The sequence below is a fragment of the Pelodiscus sinensis genome, chromosome 10 (genome assembly GCF_052426305.1).
Source record: "Pelodiscus sinensis isolate ZL-2025 chromosome 10, ASM5242630v1, whole genome shotgun sequence".
Taxonomy (NCBI): domain Eukaryota; kingdom Metazoa; phylum Chordata; order Testudines; family Trionychidae; genus Pelodiscus; species Pelodiscus sinensis.
Genome location: NC_143061.1, coordinates 35,292,465 through 35,310,452, shown reverse-complemented (window position 1 = coordinate 35,310,452; position 17,988 = coordinate 35,292,465). Strand labels below are relative to the sequence as shown.

Below are 17,988 nucleotides of genomic sequence, written 5' to 3'. Positions count from 1 at the left end.
TTTTCTGAGAGTCCTGGTCTTAACAATTGTTAGTGGACTAATTGTGTAGTGAAGTAGATGACAGTAAATGGTATTCTTCCATCTTACAGAAACAGTAAGTGAAATTCAATAATATTGTATTGTCATAGAGTCAGTTAATTTCTGATATAAGACTGCTAGATAGAGACAAAAGCCCTATTAGTAGAAAATTAGTTTGCACAGAAAGTTAGCAATCGGGTCAGTCTTGAAAATAGTACCCTATTAAATTGGTGGCTTGATGCATTTGAAGCTATTTTGTTCTCGTTGTCACTGTATAACAGTCGTCAGCAACCAGTAGATTGGGATCTCCTGGTAGATCTTGGAGCCTCTGACAGGTGATCCTGACTGGTTTGGCCAAGAGGCTCTCAAGTGCCAGCACTTCAGCTGTCCCTCCCTGCACTGCTGCACGCTTCCTGCCCTTTGCCTTGGAACTGTCCCTCCCTGGGAGCCTCCTGCTTGCAGTACAGAGCAGGGAAGGAAGAGAAGGGGGCACAGATGTCAGGGTGCTCCCTCTCCCACCCTGTATTTGATCTCCACAGGAGTGGGGGTGGTGGACACACAACAGGTCTTGGGATGGAAGGAGTTTCTTGGCTGCTTTTGGGAGTGGTGCAGGGCCAGGGCAGGGTGGAGCCCCACTGCACCACCACTCAGCAGCCACCTGAGGTAATCAGTGTCCAGCTGGAGCCAGTTCTGAACCCCTGCCACAGTCATGAACCCTGTCCCGTACCCCAAACCCCTGAGCCCTCTGGACCAAAACTCCCTTACAGAGCCTATACCCTGAACCCCTTCCTGCACCCCAACTCCCTGCCCCAGGCTCAGCTCACAGCCCCTCTCACACTCCAAATCCCTTAGGCCAAGATCAGAGTCTGCACCCCAACCCTCTGTCCCAGCCTGGTGAAAGTGAGGGAAGACGGGGGAGGGAGGACGGAGTGAGCAGGGATGGGGCACGAAGGAGCTGGGGCAAGAGTATTTGGGTTTGAGGTAGATCTTGGATTGCACTTAAGCACAAGATCACTTTTTGAATTTAAAAAGGTTGGAGACCACTGCTGTATAACATGGTCATTTTGGCTGGCATTTTAACTTTTGACTTGTCTGTCACTTCCTGCCCTAAAGATGAGTGCTGATTAAAGCACCAGTATCTTCTGTTTTATAAAACCTATTTGAGTAACATTACTTATAAACAAACCTCCTTTCTCTCACACTTCACTTAACTTTTACATTATCTTGTTTTTCCTTGTGTGTCCTCTTGTTCTTCCTCCAAGATAAGGTACATATTTTTAATTGAAAAACCTCTTGTGTATATATACAATCCATTCATAACTCTTCTTTTCTTAATTAAACTTTTAGGCTACATCTACATTGGCGCGATCTTGCTCAAAAGCAGCCGCTTTTGCACCAAAACTTGCTGCCTGTCTACACTGGCTGCGAGTTCTTGTGCAAGAACACTGATGTTCTAATGCATGAAATCAGGGCTTCTTGCGCAAGAACTCTGACACTCCTGCTCAGGAAGAAGCCCCCTTGCGTAACTGTTCTTGCGCAAGATGCCGGTGTAGACAGGCAGCCAAGAGATTTTGCACAAGAGCCGTCCAAACAGAAAAAAGCCCTAGTGGCCGCTTGGACGCTCCGTACGCGCAGGCAGCTCCAGACTTCCTGGTAACCTGAGCCCCCTTAAAGGCACACGCAGCCTGCAGAGGCCACGAGGAAGAAGCACCTGTGCCACCCAGCTCTGCCCCCTCCAACATGCACCAGACCACCCAGGATTGCCGCTCTGGGAGGGGGAGCAATCCGCATCCCCAGCACAGGAGACCCCAAAGGGGCACAAAGCGGCGGGCCCCTTCCTGGTCCCCAGGGGAGATTGAGGCCCTCCTGGACCTCTGGGCTGATGAAGAGGCCCTCCACAACGTCAGCGCCGCATGGCCCAGGCGCTCTCCAACCAGGGTCATCCAGCCCGGACCCTCGAACAGGTCCGGGCTAAGGTCAAGGAGCTACACTTGGGCTATGTCCAGGCCAGGAGGCAGGAGCCAACAGCTGCCCCCATTACCAGTGGCTCCACGCTATCCTAGGAGAGGCAGCACCCCAGGGACCATCGGTGCCAGTTGACACCAGCAGGTGCCCCCTTGTCACCAGGCTAAGCAAGGCGGGAGATGACCCAGAGCTACCCAGTGGGTCAGAGGAGGACAACGTCCAGGGCAGCACTGTGACCCTGCAGCTTGAGGTCATCTCCGGCAGCCTGGACATCTCCTGTGCGTCATTGGAGGCAGGGGAAGGATCCACTGGTGAGTGTTGCACTTTGGACTCTCAAGGGCGGGGGGGAGCCAGGTGCCCAAAGGGGAGGGGGAGGGAGCGTCACTCGGGCAGCGTGAGCCGCACGCTGTGTAGCATTACCAGTATGCAGCATGTGCAACCACGTGCAGCCTGGTGACCGAGCAGCACGTGGCCACGGCAGGCAGCTCCAGAGCACGCCTGGGACTCTGCTGCTCACACACATCCGGACCAGGGGGGAAGGGTGGATGCCGGCTGAAACCAGCCATGGCCCCAGGGACTCAGGGCAAAGCCCACACCTCCGCAAGGGTGCAGCACACAGAATGGCACACTGTCCCATGCTTGGCTGTGTGGCACAGCCAGCTGCTCCTGGGAAAACCGCAGCGTCACAGCCCTGTGAGCGTGGCCCCCACTGAGTCGCTCGCCTGCTCCTGGTGCCTTGGCTGGCTCCCCGAGGGAAGTCCCCATTGTGGCCACACATGTCCCTGGGCTACGTGTGTGAGGGCTAGCAGGAGGGGAAGGGGGGAAGCGCTTGGGCCAGCCCTAGGGCCACCTGAGTTTCGCTGCAAGAATGGGACACTCCCCAGTCACCCCTGGTTCCGTCCAGGATACATCCACGTGAAGGGGATCTGAGAGCCCAGACCACGTCTGCCGTATATGCTCCCAGGCACTGTCTGGGGATTCATCTTGTTCCCTGTCAAGCACCATTGATTAGCCCAAAGCCTCACAGCCTCCCTGGCAGGGAGTTCCACAGGTTAACACATGTGCTGCTGCTGCTGCTGCTGCTGCTGCTGCTGCTGCTGCTGCCGCCGCCGCCGCCGCCGCCACCACCACCACACACCCCCTCCCCAAGAGGCCAGGACACAGACTGGTGGTTACAATACATGGAGGAGCACCCCCCAATACATGGGAGTGGTCCTGTTTGTAAACATACAACATGGCGGGGGGTGGGGAGGAATGAGTGGGCCCAAGCCACAGTACTGTGGTGTCACCTGGGCTCATGGGTGGAGGGCATGGGGTGTGAGGATGGTGGCCGAGCTGCCAGAGTGACCCATCGTTTTCTCTGTTCCCTGCAGCGGGACCAAGCAGCAGAGGGGGACCCTCCAGCCCTGTGGCAGTGCAGCACCCCCAACCGCCCAAGCACCAAGCTGGCGGGTCTGGCAGCGGGACCAACTTCTTTGACGGCACGTCCAGGCCGTCAATCGCATGGAGGCAGCCATCACGCCGGGTGGAGGTGGACCTGGAGTGGCGCCAACAGGCCTGGGGCAATTTCCAGGCCCAGTGTGACCGCATGGCAGATGCCATCACTGCCCTCACCACGCACATTGGACATGCCGTACATTACAGCATGGCATTGCCCCATGCACCTGTCATCCCTCCCATACCAATGCCTGTGCCGCCGCCTCCTGCTGCCCCTCCTGCTCCTGCAATGCCCCCGCGTGATGCACCCCATCCTGCCCACCTCTCCGTGCTGCCTGCCTCAGTGTAGCCTGACTCCCATGTCCTGGTCTGCCCCCGCAGAAGCAGTTGCAGGGCCACCCCTTCCAGCAGTAGCTGCCCCCTCCCAGTTCAGAGCCTCCTCTCACCCCACGTCCCCCCATTGTAAATAAGTTCCAAATGTTGTTTGTTTTCCCAAAAAAACCTGTGTTTGGTTATTGGGAGGGAAGGGGAGGGGAAGAGGGAAGGGTTGGGAATGGGAAGGAGATGTCAAGGGAGACAGAGGCGACCCTACTGTGGGGCCTAGGAGAACATCTCCATCATGGCCTCCCGGATGCGCACCCCATCGTGGTGCGCTTGGCGGATGGCAGCTGTGCAGGGCTGTTCGAAGGCCTGGCCCTCACCTGCCATCTATGCCAGGAGGAAGGCCTCCCCCTCCGCTCCGTGAAGTTGTGGAGCGCACAGCGCGCAGCTACTACCTCAGGGACGTTCCGCTCACCCATCTCCAGATGGGTGAGCAAACAGCAAAACAGGGCTTTCAGGCAGCCAAAGGCGCACTCCACCTGGTTGCGGGCCCGGTTGTGGTCTGTCTGCCCCGTGTAGGGCCACATTAACCAGGGCAGCAGGGGGTAGGCTGTGTCCCCCACAACACACGTGGGCATGGGCATGTCCCCGACAGTAAATTCCGGTTGGGGGAAGAAAGTGCCTGCTTCCAGTCTGCCCAACAGGCCGGAGTTTCATAGAATGCGGGCGTCGTGTGCCCTGCTGGACCAGCCCGCATAAATGTCCAGGAAGCGGCCACGGTGGTCCATGAAGGCTTGGCGTACAATGGAGCAGTACCCCTTTCGGTTTATAAAATGGGCCACTCGATGCTCCGGGGCACGGACAGGGATGTGGGTTGCATCCAGGGCTTTCCCACAGTTGGGGAACCCCAGGGCAGCGAAGCCAGCTACCGTAGCCTCCACGTCCCGCGGGCGGATGACTCGCTGGAGCAGGACATCGTTGATGGCACGGACAACCTGCAGAAGGGTGCACAGAAACACAGGAGGATGCATCACATAAGGCAGGGTGAGTGCATGCTCCCTTGGGGGGTTCCCACCCCCCCCTTGTGATGCCCTCTGTCCTCACACACACCAGGGCCCCCTCACCCCACAGGCCACTTCCTTCCCCCCCCCCCCCAGCAGGCCTGTGCATGGGAGGGATGGCCCAAACCCCTGGGTGATGGGGCATTCCCCATCGCCCCAGCCTGGAGTCTTGCCTGTTTCTGGGCATAGAGTGCAGCACCCTCCTCCTCCCCGCCCCCCAGGACTTACCTGCATGAGGACAGCAGCGACGGTTGATCTGCCCACCCTGAACTGGTGTGCCACCGATCGGTAGCTGTCCAGGGTGGCCAGCTTCCAGAGTGCGATGGTAACACTCTTGACCACGGGGATGGGTGCCTGCAGCCGAGTGGTGCTTTTCTGGAGTGCAGGGGTGAGCCAGGAATGTCTGCTTTCGCATCGGAAAGTTCCAGAGCTATTGCTGGTCGTCCCATTACCCCAGGACCAGTCGGTACTGGTGTCCAGTCTCCACAAGGGCCTCTCCACAGTGGCATGGGGATGCCACAGGGACGCCATGGCCTCCCTGGTGAGGGAGTCCAGAGCGACCTGCGCCTTGAGATCCTGGGCAAGGAGTGCAGCAGCCTGGAGCAGCAGCTGCAGGCACTCCAAAATGGCTGGAAGGGGCCAGAGCAGGCACAAGGCCACCCCTAGCTCCATGGCACAAAAAGAGAGCTGAGGTCAAAACATCAGCTAATGGCACTAAGGCACAAGGCTGTGGTGTCCAACAAGGCAGAGGGCAACCACAGGTAGAACTGCTATTGCTGTCAGTCCCTGCAAGAGGTCCTAAAGCTCGCAGCAAGAGAGAAACAGCTGTCCAGGGAGATCCCTTTAAGCACGTGTCTCAAAGGAGCTCCAGCCCCCACCCCCGGAAAGGGCTGGTGCCCTTTTGCCGCCTTCAGAATGGTTCCGAGCTCCTGCTTTTGTGCAAGAGCATCCCGCCAATGTAGACGCTGTCTTGCGCAAATACTTTAACGCAAGAACTCTTGCGTTAAAGAGTATTTTCGCAAGATCATGCCAATGAAGATGTAGCCTTAGTTTTTAATTACTAAAGAGTTGGCATCAGTGTTATACTGGGTTTGAGCAGAGTTATATATTAACCTGTCTAAGCGGCTGATCTTCTGATATTCAAAGGACCCTATGATTGATTACATTTGGGGTTTAGTAGCCAATCATATAGTCCAATGTCTGGGGGGTTAAAAGCAGGGCTGGAGTGTCTATAGAGACTTTGATTTCTTGTTAGCCAGCGTGGTAATACAGAAGTTTTCTTTTGTTACTGGTTTGGTATACGCTAATGCTAGAATAACCACCAGTTTGGGATGAATCTACCCTATTGCTGGACAGTGTGTCCTGAATTGGCATTGGAGTGACAAGTAACGATGTTGGATATTGGGCAATTGAATAGTCATGTAACCTCCTGAAATCTTAGCAGTTACATGACTATTCGATGGTCCCTAGGGGTAGGGGTGCCAACCAGTGCACTCCTGGCCCCGCTCCCAGGGAACCGCCTGTCACCCCATGCTGCTGTCTCTGACTCAGCAGCGCAGGGTGCCAGGGGCAGCTGGTTGGCCAGAGGAGCAGCTCCCTCAGTCCAGATGCTTGCTGCCCCATGCTGCGGGGTGGCAGAAGCACCAGTCCATGGGGGTCAGAGTTTCCCACAGATGTTGGCTGCTGCCACAAAGCAGCCTTTGCTTGTGGCAGGCCCAGGTTCACCCTGGACAGAGGCTGATCTGTGGGATGCGGAGCAGAAATTGGGCGCTTGGACACCCCACGGACAGGGGCTGCTGCCAGGAAGCAGCCTTCTTTTGCCTCCATCCCCGCTGCTGCCTAAGATGACTTACCCCGGCATTGGCTCTGTGGTGCCACCTGCCCCACTGCTTCTGATACATAGGCAGCAAGAGGGGGGAAATGTGTGTAGTGAACAAGATTAACCAATAAACCTAGGCTTTTCAATTAATTGTACAGTCGACTGTATGTTGACAACCCTAGTGATAAGAGGTCAGTGAAGGTTCAAAATCAAGACAGGTTTTTCTCTGACTCAGTGTTTGTCCTCCTAGTCATTGCAGTGGCTCTGCATTGGGATTAGAGTCTGGGGGAGTTACCATTTGAATTGCAGACTAGTAGAGGTGGTAGCTCTGGCTCTCTTAAACACCACTTCTCGGTATTTTCTTTCTGAGTCTTGTGACATGGTTGCTTAGTGATGGAGGAACACTCTGTGTGAAGCTGACAAGGAGCCTAAATAGAAACTTAGCAAAGTGGAGTCTGTTGACGCTTGTGAAAATCAGCCATCACCTACAGAACTGCTTATACCTGGCATAAGGCAGTTCTCATCTATAGATCAGCACACTTCACAAGGGAGAGGGTAAGTATGAGAATAAATCAGCTCCTTTCTTCTGCAGTTCTACTCAGCCAACCTCGCTGTCATGCAACAGACATGTCTCTTTCATGATGAAAATTCCTTAAGAAATCCCTTTTGCATAGTAACTGCGATCTTGCCTACTTTTAATTGCAACACCCATATTTCTGGCATTGGAATGTATGTAATGTCCATTTATCCATAGGTAAAATAAATATCTGATAGAAGCAGGTGAACTTTCTAATTTGCCTCTGGACTCTTAATTTATTCCAAATCCAACGTGTACTTTGTATTATACTAAAAATAAGGGGGTTAGTTATTCTGTTTTGGTCTACTGATTGAGGGGCAATGCACATCGCTTGTTTCTTCATTCAGCTCCCCTATCTCTGTGGGGAAAGAGCAGCATAGAATTTACAACAGGGCCAAGACTTTTTTTCTCCCCCACAGAAAATGCAGAAATAAGGTTCCCAAATGTCCTGGGAACCGGCTCTTATTGCATTTAAATTGCAGAGCCGCAGCAGGCGTAGCTTGTGGACCCGATGTGAACCGGGACTGAGGAAGCCTTCTCTTATCAACTAATCATGTAGTCGATAAAAATGTTATCGGCTACATGATTAGTGGATTACCCACTTCTTAACACTGGGACAGAGTTGTGCTGATAAACACTGCCCTGGATTTTTATATAGATTGTCTTTGAATTTTTGGAACTACTTTCTTTGGCAGATTTGATTAATTTACACTCTGCTTAAATGTTCCAATTTTGTTTGTTCAGTTAATACACCAATGTACTATTGCACTCCCCAGGATGTGCATAAGTCGGCCAAGATATATATCTTTACATAAATGTTCTTTGATTATCATCAAACTAACATTTCAATAACAGTTCTATTATTAATAAAAATAAACTTGATTTGTGTTTGTTTTTGTTAGCTTGCTTACCCTGAAAAACAAAGGACAAGAAAACAAAATTTTAAAAAAATGCCCGGAAAGGAGAGAGAGAAAATGAAAACAAAAGCCAATTCACTTCTTGACATTTCCATACTTCAAAAGTTTCTGAAAACCTATGAAAGACGTTGTGCCTCTTCCTAAAGCTCTGTCAGTGTTATGATCAAACTGAGTATAAGAAAATGCATAGAAAATGAAGCCATCCTTACAAAGGTAAATATGTTCTACATATTGATTTAAGGTGACATTGGAGGGGTGAAAAAGAACTTTGATTCTGTAACTTTATTATGCTTTTAAAGTTTTCTGTCGAGTATTTGGAGCTTGGGTGGGCATTCTTTGGAATGCAGTTTGAGTGAAATAAATAACAAAATATCCATTGACTTATGTGATGATCCAGGCTGGACTACGTTAACTGTGAGGAGAGGCAGAGGCAACTGAAAACAAAAGGAATAATTTTATATGTTTAGAATTTTATACGGGGAAAACCCCAAAATTTGTACTAGCAGCACAAAGACAGACCTTTACCAAAGATATGCTGTTTATAATAATGAGTTGATAACCTATCATTTATTAACTTTTGTAAGCTTGTACCCATTGCACACTTAATACTGTATTTTGTATTAATAAGAACAAATGAGATTAAAATATACTGTCACTTGAGTAAAAAAATCAGCTTTTCCTCTCCTTGCTGTAAATCTGACTCTACTCTTGCTGTCCTGTTTGCTTTTCTTTTGCTTAAAGTGCTCTTGTAGCAATACCTTTTTTCACTAAGTTGGTCCACAAATGGGATTTCTTCATTTGTCTATTACATGCCTTTAACCTGTATTCCTTCAGGTCTTCAGACTTTCAAACAACCCTTCTCTTTGTTCATACACTTTAGATCCTTTGTGGATGGCTTCTCATTTACTGAGGTCAAGATCTGTTTTCATCTAATGCAGCTTTTTGATGAATTCCCTTTTTCACCAACTATATATCTTTTGTAGGGTGGGAGGAGGTTCCTTAATGCACTCTCTGGTAAGTCTGTAGATTTTATTTGTCATTACTTTCCTTCTCTAATAGTATCTGCTCATATACCCAGGTCTGGTTTTTTTTTACCTACTTCTCCTGATGTGAGTGAACTCTTTCCTATTTACTTTCTCTCTTCTTTCTTACTTGCCAGTTCCCTACTTTTATTCTTCTGTTTTTATTACATCCCCTTTCCCCAAGGCTCCAGGTAATCCACTATGTCAGCATTTTGATTCTTCTTCTCTAACAGCTTTTATTCCACCTGCCTCTTTGGGAGGATTCTGAGCCTCAACTTGAGCTGCTCTCTTGCTGGTTCTGCCTGGGACAGCAGGCTGTGCTCATGCCTGCCAGCAAGGGGAGGGTAAAGGGAACAGTTGCCCTGGAGGCAGGCAGTTAAAGGGGCCCATTGCTCCCTGCCACTGCAGCAGTGGCCAGAGCCCCTAGCCCTTTAAATCACTGCAGGAGCAGTGTTCTGCATGGCCCTAACATTTGGGGGGGAGGGGGGGGGAAGCACTGCACTCCGGTCAGCACTGATGACTGGCTGCCCACTCCCTTGGAGGGCTTGGAGTCATCTTCCTCCCCACCTTGCCCAGGAGTCTGTGGAGGCTGTCAACACCCCTGTGTGTGCTGTTTCTTTGCAGCTTCAGCATGTGATAGTCCCAGGGTGAGGATGCATCCCCTGCCTTCCAAATGTGCTATAATTAGCTATTATACACTTGCATGGTTAGATACCCAGGTTAATAGGAGCACAGAGCCCATTGTTCTTATGCTTTTATCTCCAGAAATGCCTGGTTAAAAACATCTAGGATATAAAATAATGCCTGCCAGGCTGATCTACAGGGTTGGATGACATAATGGTAAAAATGCCTAGAGCATAGTTATTCTATTCGTTATAGATGCAAAGGCTGGAGCTGCACCAATATAGAAAAAATATGCTGAATGTCCCTCTTATTTAAGGAATTCTGCACAGTTTTTATATATTGATATGCAGAGTTGTGTTAACATCTTTGGACTTGTGTTAACATTGATAGATTACCATTTATGTATAGTACATGAGATATTGGTACATTTTATGTTTGGGTTCATAAAGTATAATGTTCATTTGTATGTTTTGATTATACCAAATTACAACTAAGTGTTGGGTTTGTTTGGGATTTTTTTAGTTTGTGCTCACAAACTCAGAATTCTCAGCTGGTTTGCCTTACACCTCTGTTAAGGACAATTAGAGATGAACCATATATGTTGGGAAAGACACTTTGTATCTGGGAAATTCAGCTAAATAACCAAGATATTGCAAATCTTGTAAGTAAAATAAAATGCACAATGTAACATAAAAAGTAGACATTTTAAAGAGAAGCTGACCAAAAGTAAAGGGGTTTTGATTTTTGTTTTTTTATTCTTGCCATTTATGCAGTAATATGTAAATTGGAAATACCAATATATAGCTAGAATGGTTGTACATGTAAATAGAAAAGTATAGGAAAATGATGGAGAATTATGTAGAGAAATGGCCAATGCAAATTATACCACACATACAAAAAGCAAGTTTTTAAAAAATTACCCTGGATTTTACATACGTCCACAAATCCAGACCTGAAAGGCCACGGAGACAATGAGCAAACAAGACATTCGTAGAGACAGAGATTTGGATTGTGAGGACAATCTGATTTCATGCCCAAAGCGCTGTGTAACTTGAGATTTGCCCAAACCCAGTCAGATATCTTTTCTATTGTCTGGTCTTGATAATGCCTGTCAGACTCAGGGAGATGTGTGTATCAGCACGGACAAACTCAATTTTGAAAATCTAACTTCGCCCTGTTTATGCTATAATTTATTTATAGCATATCTCTGAATGTACAATGAAAGAAAACTAGCCAGTTTCACTTTGGTTTACAATCAATTTCTAGTCTGTTCCCTTTTCAGATTCTCATGCATTAATACAATACTGTAATGCTTTGGTTGCAAATGTTTGGGAGTTTCATCCTCCCCAGATAGGTACATGGAATCATAGAATACTAGAACTGGAAGGGACCTCGAGAGGTCATCCAGTCCCCTGTCCTCATGGCAGGACCAAGCACCATCTAGCTCATCCCTATCTTCCAAAGCATTTGCAACCCCCTTACAGCTTAGTATCATCTTCAAACTTAATAAGCGTACTCTCTATTCCATCATCTAAATCATTGATGAAGATACTAAACAGAACTGGTCCCAAAACTGACCTCTGTGGAACCCCACTTGTTATGCCATTCCAGCATGATTCTGAACCATTAATAACCACTCTCTGAGAATAGTTATCCAGCCAGTTATGCACCCACTTTATAATAGCCTCATCTAGGTTGTATTTTGCTAGTTTATTAATAAGAAGGTGATTCCAGACCATATCAAATGCTTCACAGAAGTCTTCGGTATTCCACATCTACCACTTCCCCCTTACCCACAAGACTTATTCTGCTATCAAAGAAAGCTATCAAATTGGTTTGACATGATTTGTTCTTTACAAATCCATGCTGGTTCTTATCATAGAATCATAGAACCATAGAGCTGGAAGAGACCTCAGAAGGTCATCAAGTCCAGCCCCCTCCTCTAGGCAGGACCAATCCCAACTAAATCAACCCAGCCAGGGCTTTGTCAAGCCGAGACTTAAACACCTCTAGGGATGGAGACTCCACTACTTCCCTAGGTAACCCATTTCAGTGCTTACCTATCACTTTATTATCTTACAGATATTTGCAGACAAATTCCTTAATTATGTACTCCATTGTCTTCTCTGGCACAGAAGTTAAACTGACTGGTCTATAGTTTTGTTGGTTGTTCTTATTTTTTCCCTTTGTACTGATGGGCACTATATTTGCATTTTTTTTTCCCAGTCTTCAGGAATGTCTCCCAACTTCCATGACTTTTCAAAGATGATAGCTAAAGGCTCAGATACCTCCCTATCAGCTCCTTGAGTATTCTAGGAGAACACTCTCTGTATGGATCCTCTCTGTATGTATCTCTCATTTCCTGTACAGTAGAGGAGCTCAGCTGTGCTCAAAATAGCATCCATCCTTTTTTTGGGCCCTACAGAGGCCTTGACTGGTCCAGGTATCTGGAAGCAGGCAGGTACTGGTAAGCCAAAAGAGTAGGGTGACCTGGTGTCTGATTTTTGACTGGGACACCCAGTCAAAAGGGGATCTTGACGGCTCCTGGCAGCACTGCTGATGGGACATTAAAAGTCCAGTTGTCGTGCTGCAGAGCAAAGGCCAGCTATTCCCTTCTTGTCCTGGGGAGCAGCCAGCCAGCAAGTCCAGCTTCTAGGCAGGGGGACCACAGGTCCTCACAGTGCCCTACCAGCCAATGAGAGCTGTGGGGTGGGGCTTGCAGGCAAGAGCCGCATGCATGGTGTATCGTGAGACTTCTCATCCCCACCTAGGAGCTGAACCTGCTGAATGCTTCCCAGGCGCCGTGCGGTGCCCCAGGCCAGGCAGGCAGCCTGCTTAGCAGGAGCTGCCTGAGGTAAGCGAAAGGTCCAACTCCCCCGCCTTACTCCTTAGCCTCCCAAAACACAGAGCCCCCACCCTTTCACTCCAAAATTCTCATCTCCAGCCTCACTCCAAAGCCCACACCCCCATCCAGAGCCTATGCCCCCTCCTGCATACCAGCCCACAGTGGCTCCCCTAACCTGGAGCCTGCTCATTCATCCCACATCCCTCATCACTGAGCCCATCTCTGAGCCTGTACCCCAGCTCAGCCTTCATCCCCCCTGTACCTCAACCCCAGCACAGAGCCCCCTCCCACACACTGAACCCCCATCTCCATCCCAGAGCCCTCACCCCCTCCTGCACTCAACTCTCTGCCTCAACTTGCAGCCCCCTTTTGCATTTCTTGGCTCTACCCTGAGCCTGAAGCCCCCTCCTTCACACCTCACCCCCACCCCCACCCCAGAGACCACTCCTCCAGATGGAGCCCTCACTGCCTCCTACACTCCAGCTGCCTGCCCTAACCCAGAGCCCTGTCTTACCCTCTGAGCCCAAACTCCCACAAAGAGCTCTCAACCCCCTCACACCACAATCTCCTGCCCTCCCAGCCAGTGAAAGTGCGGGTGATAGAGAGCGAGCCACTTTCCGAGGAGGAAGGGAGCACGTAGGGGGTGGATCAGGGAAGGGATGGGGAAAGGATGTTCAGTTTTGTGCCAGTAGAAAGTTAGCAACCCTGCAAGGGAGGAGTGGGCAGCTCAGGGTTAGGAACAGACATGATTCCCCCCACCAGACTCGGGAGTGCAAGGAAATAAGAAAGATGTGTAGTATTGATATTGGAAGAGCAGAAGATACTTAGGATGAATATGCTTGAAGTGATTAGATTACTGGCTATTTTGTGATCCGGTTCTCAATGAATAGGTGGCATAATACACAAACGATCACCAAAATAACTCAAACTGTTCACTAGGTTAGCAGTCTCAGCAGGGACACCAACAGATGAACAAGCATGGAGAATTAACTATCCTCTTTCCCCCAAGAAATTAACAACTGTGACATGTAGGAGAAGTTGGCACTGCTACTGCCCGCAATGTCTCTGTATGGAAGATAAACAGGGAACATCTGTCTCAAGGATTGTCAATCTGACACGTTCCACAAGTACTAGAAATATACAGGAAAATTTAGGTTTGTTTTTTTTAAATGTAAAAAACAAACCAAAAGCCACAAACTCACCTTTGCTATCAGGAGTGTGCTTCCGTTTGATAAACTCTGACATCTATTCATATTTTGCATTTCTAGGCAATGCTTTTAGAGCAGAATGGATGCACCAGCTACCCCTTTTGTACTCTCGAAATAACTCATGTGCCAATAGACTCGTGGTCCATGGCGCGACTTGGAGCAGCTTTCCCTTTCAGCAACTTGAATGCTATTGTTCTGGATTATACCAGGTAAGAGAGAGAGGAGCTATGCGCCCTTTGCAGTGAGTGAGTTTGAGTGCTTATGTTCAGTGTACCCTCACAGTCAGAATAGTTCTGATGTACGTTTCCTCCTCTGAGGCTTATAATCAACGGTTTCCAAGTTCCTCATCCCGATAGTAATGAAAATCTGTTACTAATTAAGGATATCCCCATCTAGAACTTTGCGTTAGCCAAAATGTGTTTTCCCCGCCTGAATCCAAAATTCAGCTAACTGTAATTCCTCTGTACTATTTCATTATCATTTCCATCTAAAAACTTGATTTTACGAAGAATGAGCTAACGTTATCATGTCTAGTGCTAGAAAATTTGCACCTGAAGTGGTCGTCTTTTCCATTTCTTAAAGTGCCCATCGGTCACTGCGGCTGAAGGAAGGCTTGTACAAAGGCACAGAGAAAGTTCTTATATTGAGCCCTCAGTTTGCCAAAATTGAAACTCTGCCTATCTCTGGAGATCAGAAGTCTTACTCAGCTGTATGAGGTGTCTGCTGCCTCCACGAGTTACCCTGGGCTGTCTGCTGCAGTGTCTCTGTTGAATATAGCTGCTGTGGAGAGTGGAGAGACAGAGACTGTCTCTGATATAGGTTGGCCCTAACCCACTCTGGAGTTTAAAAATTAGAACCACGATCTGAAGCAGCGCACAAGATTAAGGTCTATTTGTAGGTCCCTAATAGTTGGGTTAGTGTGTATTGAACGGCAGCTTTCATGACACCTTTACATTCAGCCACAAGTCAAGTGCACTCCAGAAACCTAGCCTGGAGGCAGGGATGGGCCGCAGCAGCTATGTCTGCATTTGAAAGTGAAAAGTATGGGCTCCTGACTAGGTAAAGATGGATTTATTGGCAGATGTCAGGAACAGCTGGGGTCAGCTCCATGAATACTCTTACCCAACATGAGGGAGGTTTACAACAAGCTGGCAGTGGCTGAGGTCTTTTGTTGTAAGTGATGGCTTTTTGAACACAGACTGGACTATTGTATGTTTCAAGATGCAAAAATCCGTTATTAGTCCGTTCTCCTCTTTTACAGTTTTGAAGATAAAGGAATCAATGGACTTCTGTGTGGGTTAGAGGGAAACAGAAAACTTCTAACTCTTAGCTTATGCTACTGCAGTTTGGAACCTGAAAGTGGGTCCAAGTTAGGTTCCATTGTAGCCCAAACGGCTATTTGGTAAGTTTAAAACTTCTACTGGAATTATTTAACTTGTCTTGTGATTACATCATTTGTCTTTTCTAAAAATGTTAGTTGCCTGTTTTTTCCAATTAAATCTGTAATATTTTCCCCGGGAGAGAGATTATTGCTAGTTCACATTTTGTTTTGTGCTTCAGGTTTAACCAATTTGAGCTGGCTTACACATTACGTTAAAAAGTCCAGCTTTGATGACAGACAGTTAAAGAGCCAAAATTAGTCTGATTCAACCCGAAGTTCTTCTTGCAGTTCTATCAGATGACCTTCTGTTCTCAGCTGCTTAAGACTGTTGACACTCCAGTCTGAAGTCTCTCTGAGGAGTGGTGTTTCAAGTCATTACCGCTGCCAGTTCAGTGCTGGGGCCTCAGCCCTTCGAATGTCACCCATGGAACAGATACGCTTACTGAGTTGGAGCTAAGCAAAAAGCCAGTCTACAATTTGAGTGTTCTAAGATACATTTGTTGAGAGCAAAAGCAAAGGCCAACTGGGTTCAACTTTGGAACATGAAGTCGTTGTTTAAGACAGTTAAGGAACCCGGGTGGTCATCTCAGGCAGCTAGTTTAAAAAAGGCTGCCCTCAGGCATGATCTTCACAGCTTCTCGTCAACTTTACAGTGTTTGCAGGAAATGGAGAAACCTCTCGTCCATTAAAGAATGAATAACGTCAGCTGGAGTCAGAACAACTGCATCAGTGATAAGATCATTTCAAAAGACAGAAGTATGTAGCACTTTAAAGACTAACAAGATGGTTTATTAGGTGATAAGCTTTCGTGGGCCAGACCCGCTTCCTCAGATCAATATGTGGAAGAAAATCAGCACAACCATATATACCAAAGTGATACAATTAAAAAAAAAATTAACGCATGTGAAATTGACAAATCAAATTTTAGAACAGAGTGGGGGTCGGGGGAAGGTTAGTGTCTGTGAGGTAATGACATAGGGGTGATAATAGGGGAAGTTTCTGTGAGGTAATGACATTAGGGGTGATAATTAGGGGTGACATTTCAAGATATTCCTTAGTTTTCCACCGCCTGCAGTCAGTCTTCAATTTGATGTGGGACTAGAGGTACAAGCAGACCCACGTTCCTTCAACCTAGAAGAAATTTGTTTCACAGTCCATACATTGAAGTCTGGAAAGGCACTTGGAAGTTTTAATTTCACCCCTTAATTGCTGAAGACAAACAAGAGGATTGTTGTACTGTGGCTGCACAGGCTCTTCCAGATCATCTCTCACATGAGTATCGTTCCTGGTGACTGAAAGAAAAAAGTGTTCATTGTGCACCTGTTAAAAAAGGTGATATGGCTGAATGTAGCAACTGCATTATGCTATTGTCTGTCATAGAGCACAGTCTCTGCTGCTGTGTTATTTTCTCAAATCACTAATGCACTTCCATGAGGATACTCTGTGAAGTGTCAGATCTGGTCATTCCACATACCAACTAGCTCTTCACTGTGACACTACTTCTGGAGAAGATGGAAGGATTTAATATGCTCTTTGAAGCACTTTGTAGAGACTTCTGTCAGATGTTCGATTGAATTCATCAAACAAGTGTGTAGGATAAGGCAGCTCACCATCCCTCGAAAGACAGTGTCATTGACAAAAGAGCTGTGTAATGGAACAGAACGGGCAGCAGGCTTGCAGAAATTTTGGTGGTGCCCAGAGCCTGTACCCATCCCCCACTCAGACTCCCTCCTTCTCTCAACTGCCTAACACACTGGGAGGGAGTTTGGATGCCAGATGCAGGCTCTGGACTGGGACGGGATTGGGGTGCAAGCGGGGCTCTCAAAGGGCATTTGGGTGCAGGAGGGGTGAGGGTGGGGCTCTGGGGGGAGTTGAGCTATAGGAGGGGGTCTGGGATGCAGGCTCTGGGATGGAGTTGGGGGCTTGGGGTGCAGCATGCAGGGTCTGAGAGGGAACGTAGGTGTAGGAGGCGGTGATGGGTGCAGGCCCCAGGGTGGAGTCTGGGTGCAGACTCTGGTCTGGGGCATGAGGTGGGGATGCAGGAGGGAGGTTTGGGTGCTGGATGGGGTGCAGGAGTTTGGGGGTAGGATGTAGGCTCTCGAGGGAGTGGGGCGTGCGAGGTGATGCGGTGGAGGTGGTTGCGGCACCCCCTTTGGTAACGGCTTCTGAGGGTAGCAGGGATTACTGCACACTGCTGCGCTGTGCACACTCCACCAGGCATCCGCCAGCCCCCCTGCTACCTCTGGGCTATTTAAAAAGTCCCAGGGGCCCTGCTGTCACCACCGCAGTGCAGCAGGGCTAGAGCAGCTTCCTGCTGCTCACTCCGCTTGGCTGCTGGCACGTGAGTCCCTGCAGCCAGAGAGGAGGAGGGTATGTACGTGCACTGCTCCAGCTGCCAGGAGCAGCACATGGAGACACACACACACACTTCCCCTTCTCCCCTTGGCTAGGGGCCACATGGAAGTGCTGGCAGCGGCAGGGAGTAAATGGCAGGAAGATGCTTTAGTTCTGCTGCTCTGCCCGTGGCAGTAGGGCCGCCCCCCTCAGCATTTTAAATCACATGGGGTGGCAGGCAAGGGGGGGGGGACACAAGTGGGGAGAGACCTAGCCCCGAGCCAGGAATATTCCTGGGTGCCAGGACACCATGGGCCCACACAACTCAGGGCCCGTGGAACAGAAAGCTGTGTTTGAGTCAATGGCAGATCTATGGCATCCTTTCTTATTTCCGCCAGACTTCAACAGAGCTGCATTCTGTCACTCTTGATGTTCAGTGCTCACATTGACTGATGGATG

The 17,988-nt window shown here is 48.8% G+C and overlaps 1 protein-coding gene across 1 annotated transcript in view; it reads left to right on the top strand.

Annotated features, from left to right (window-relative positions):
- The first annotated feature begins 5,013 nt into the window (after positions 1–5,013).
- Positions 5,014–17,988, top strand: part of LOC106731761 (uncharacterized) — a 28,175-nt gene continuing 15,200 nt past the window's right edge. The window contains 5 exon segments of the mRNA XM_089780995.1: positions 5,014–8,328; positions 10,284–10,297; positions 10,299–10,422; positions 13,875–14,023; positions 15,076–15,216. Of these exon segments, the coding sequence (XP_089637121.1) occupies positions 8,149–8,328; positions 10,284–10,297; positions 10,299–10,422; positions 13,875–14,023; positions 15,076–15,216 (608 nt within the window). The 5' untranslated portion in view covers positions 5,014–8,148.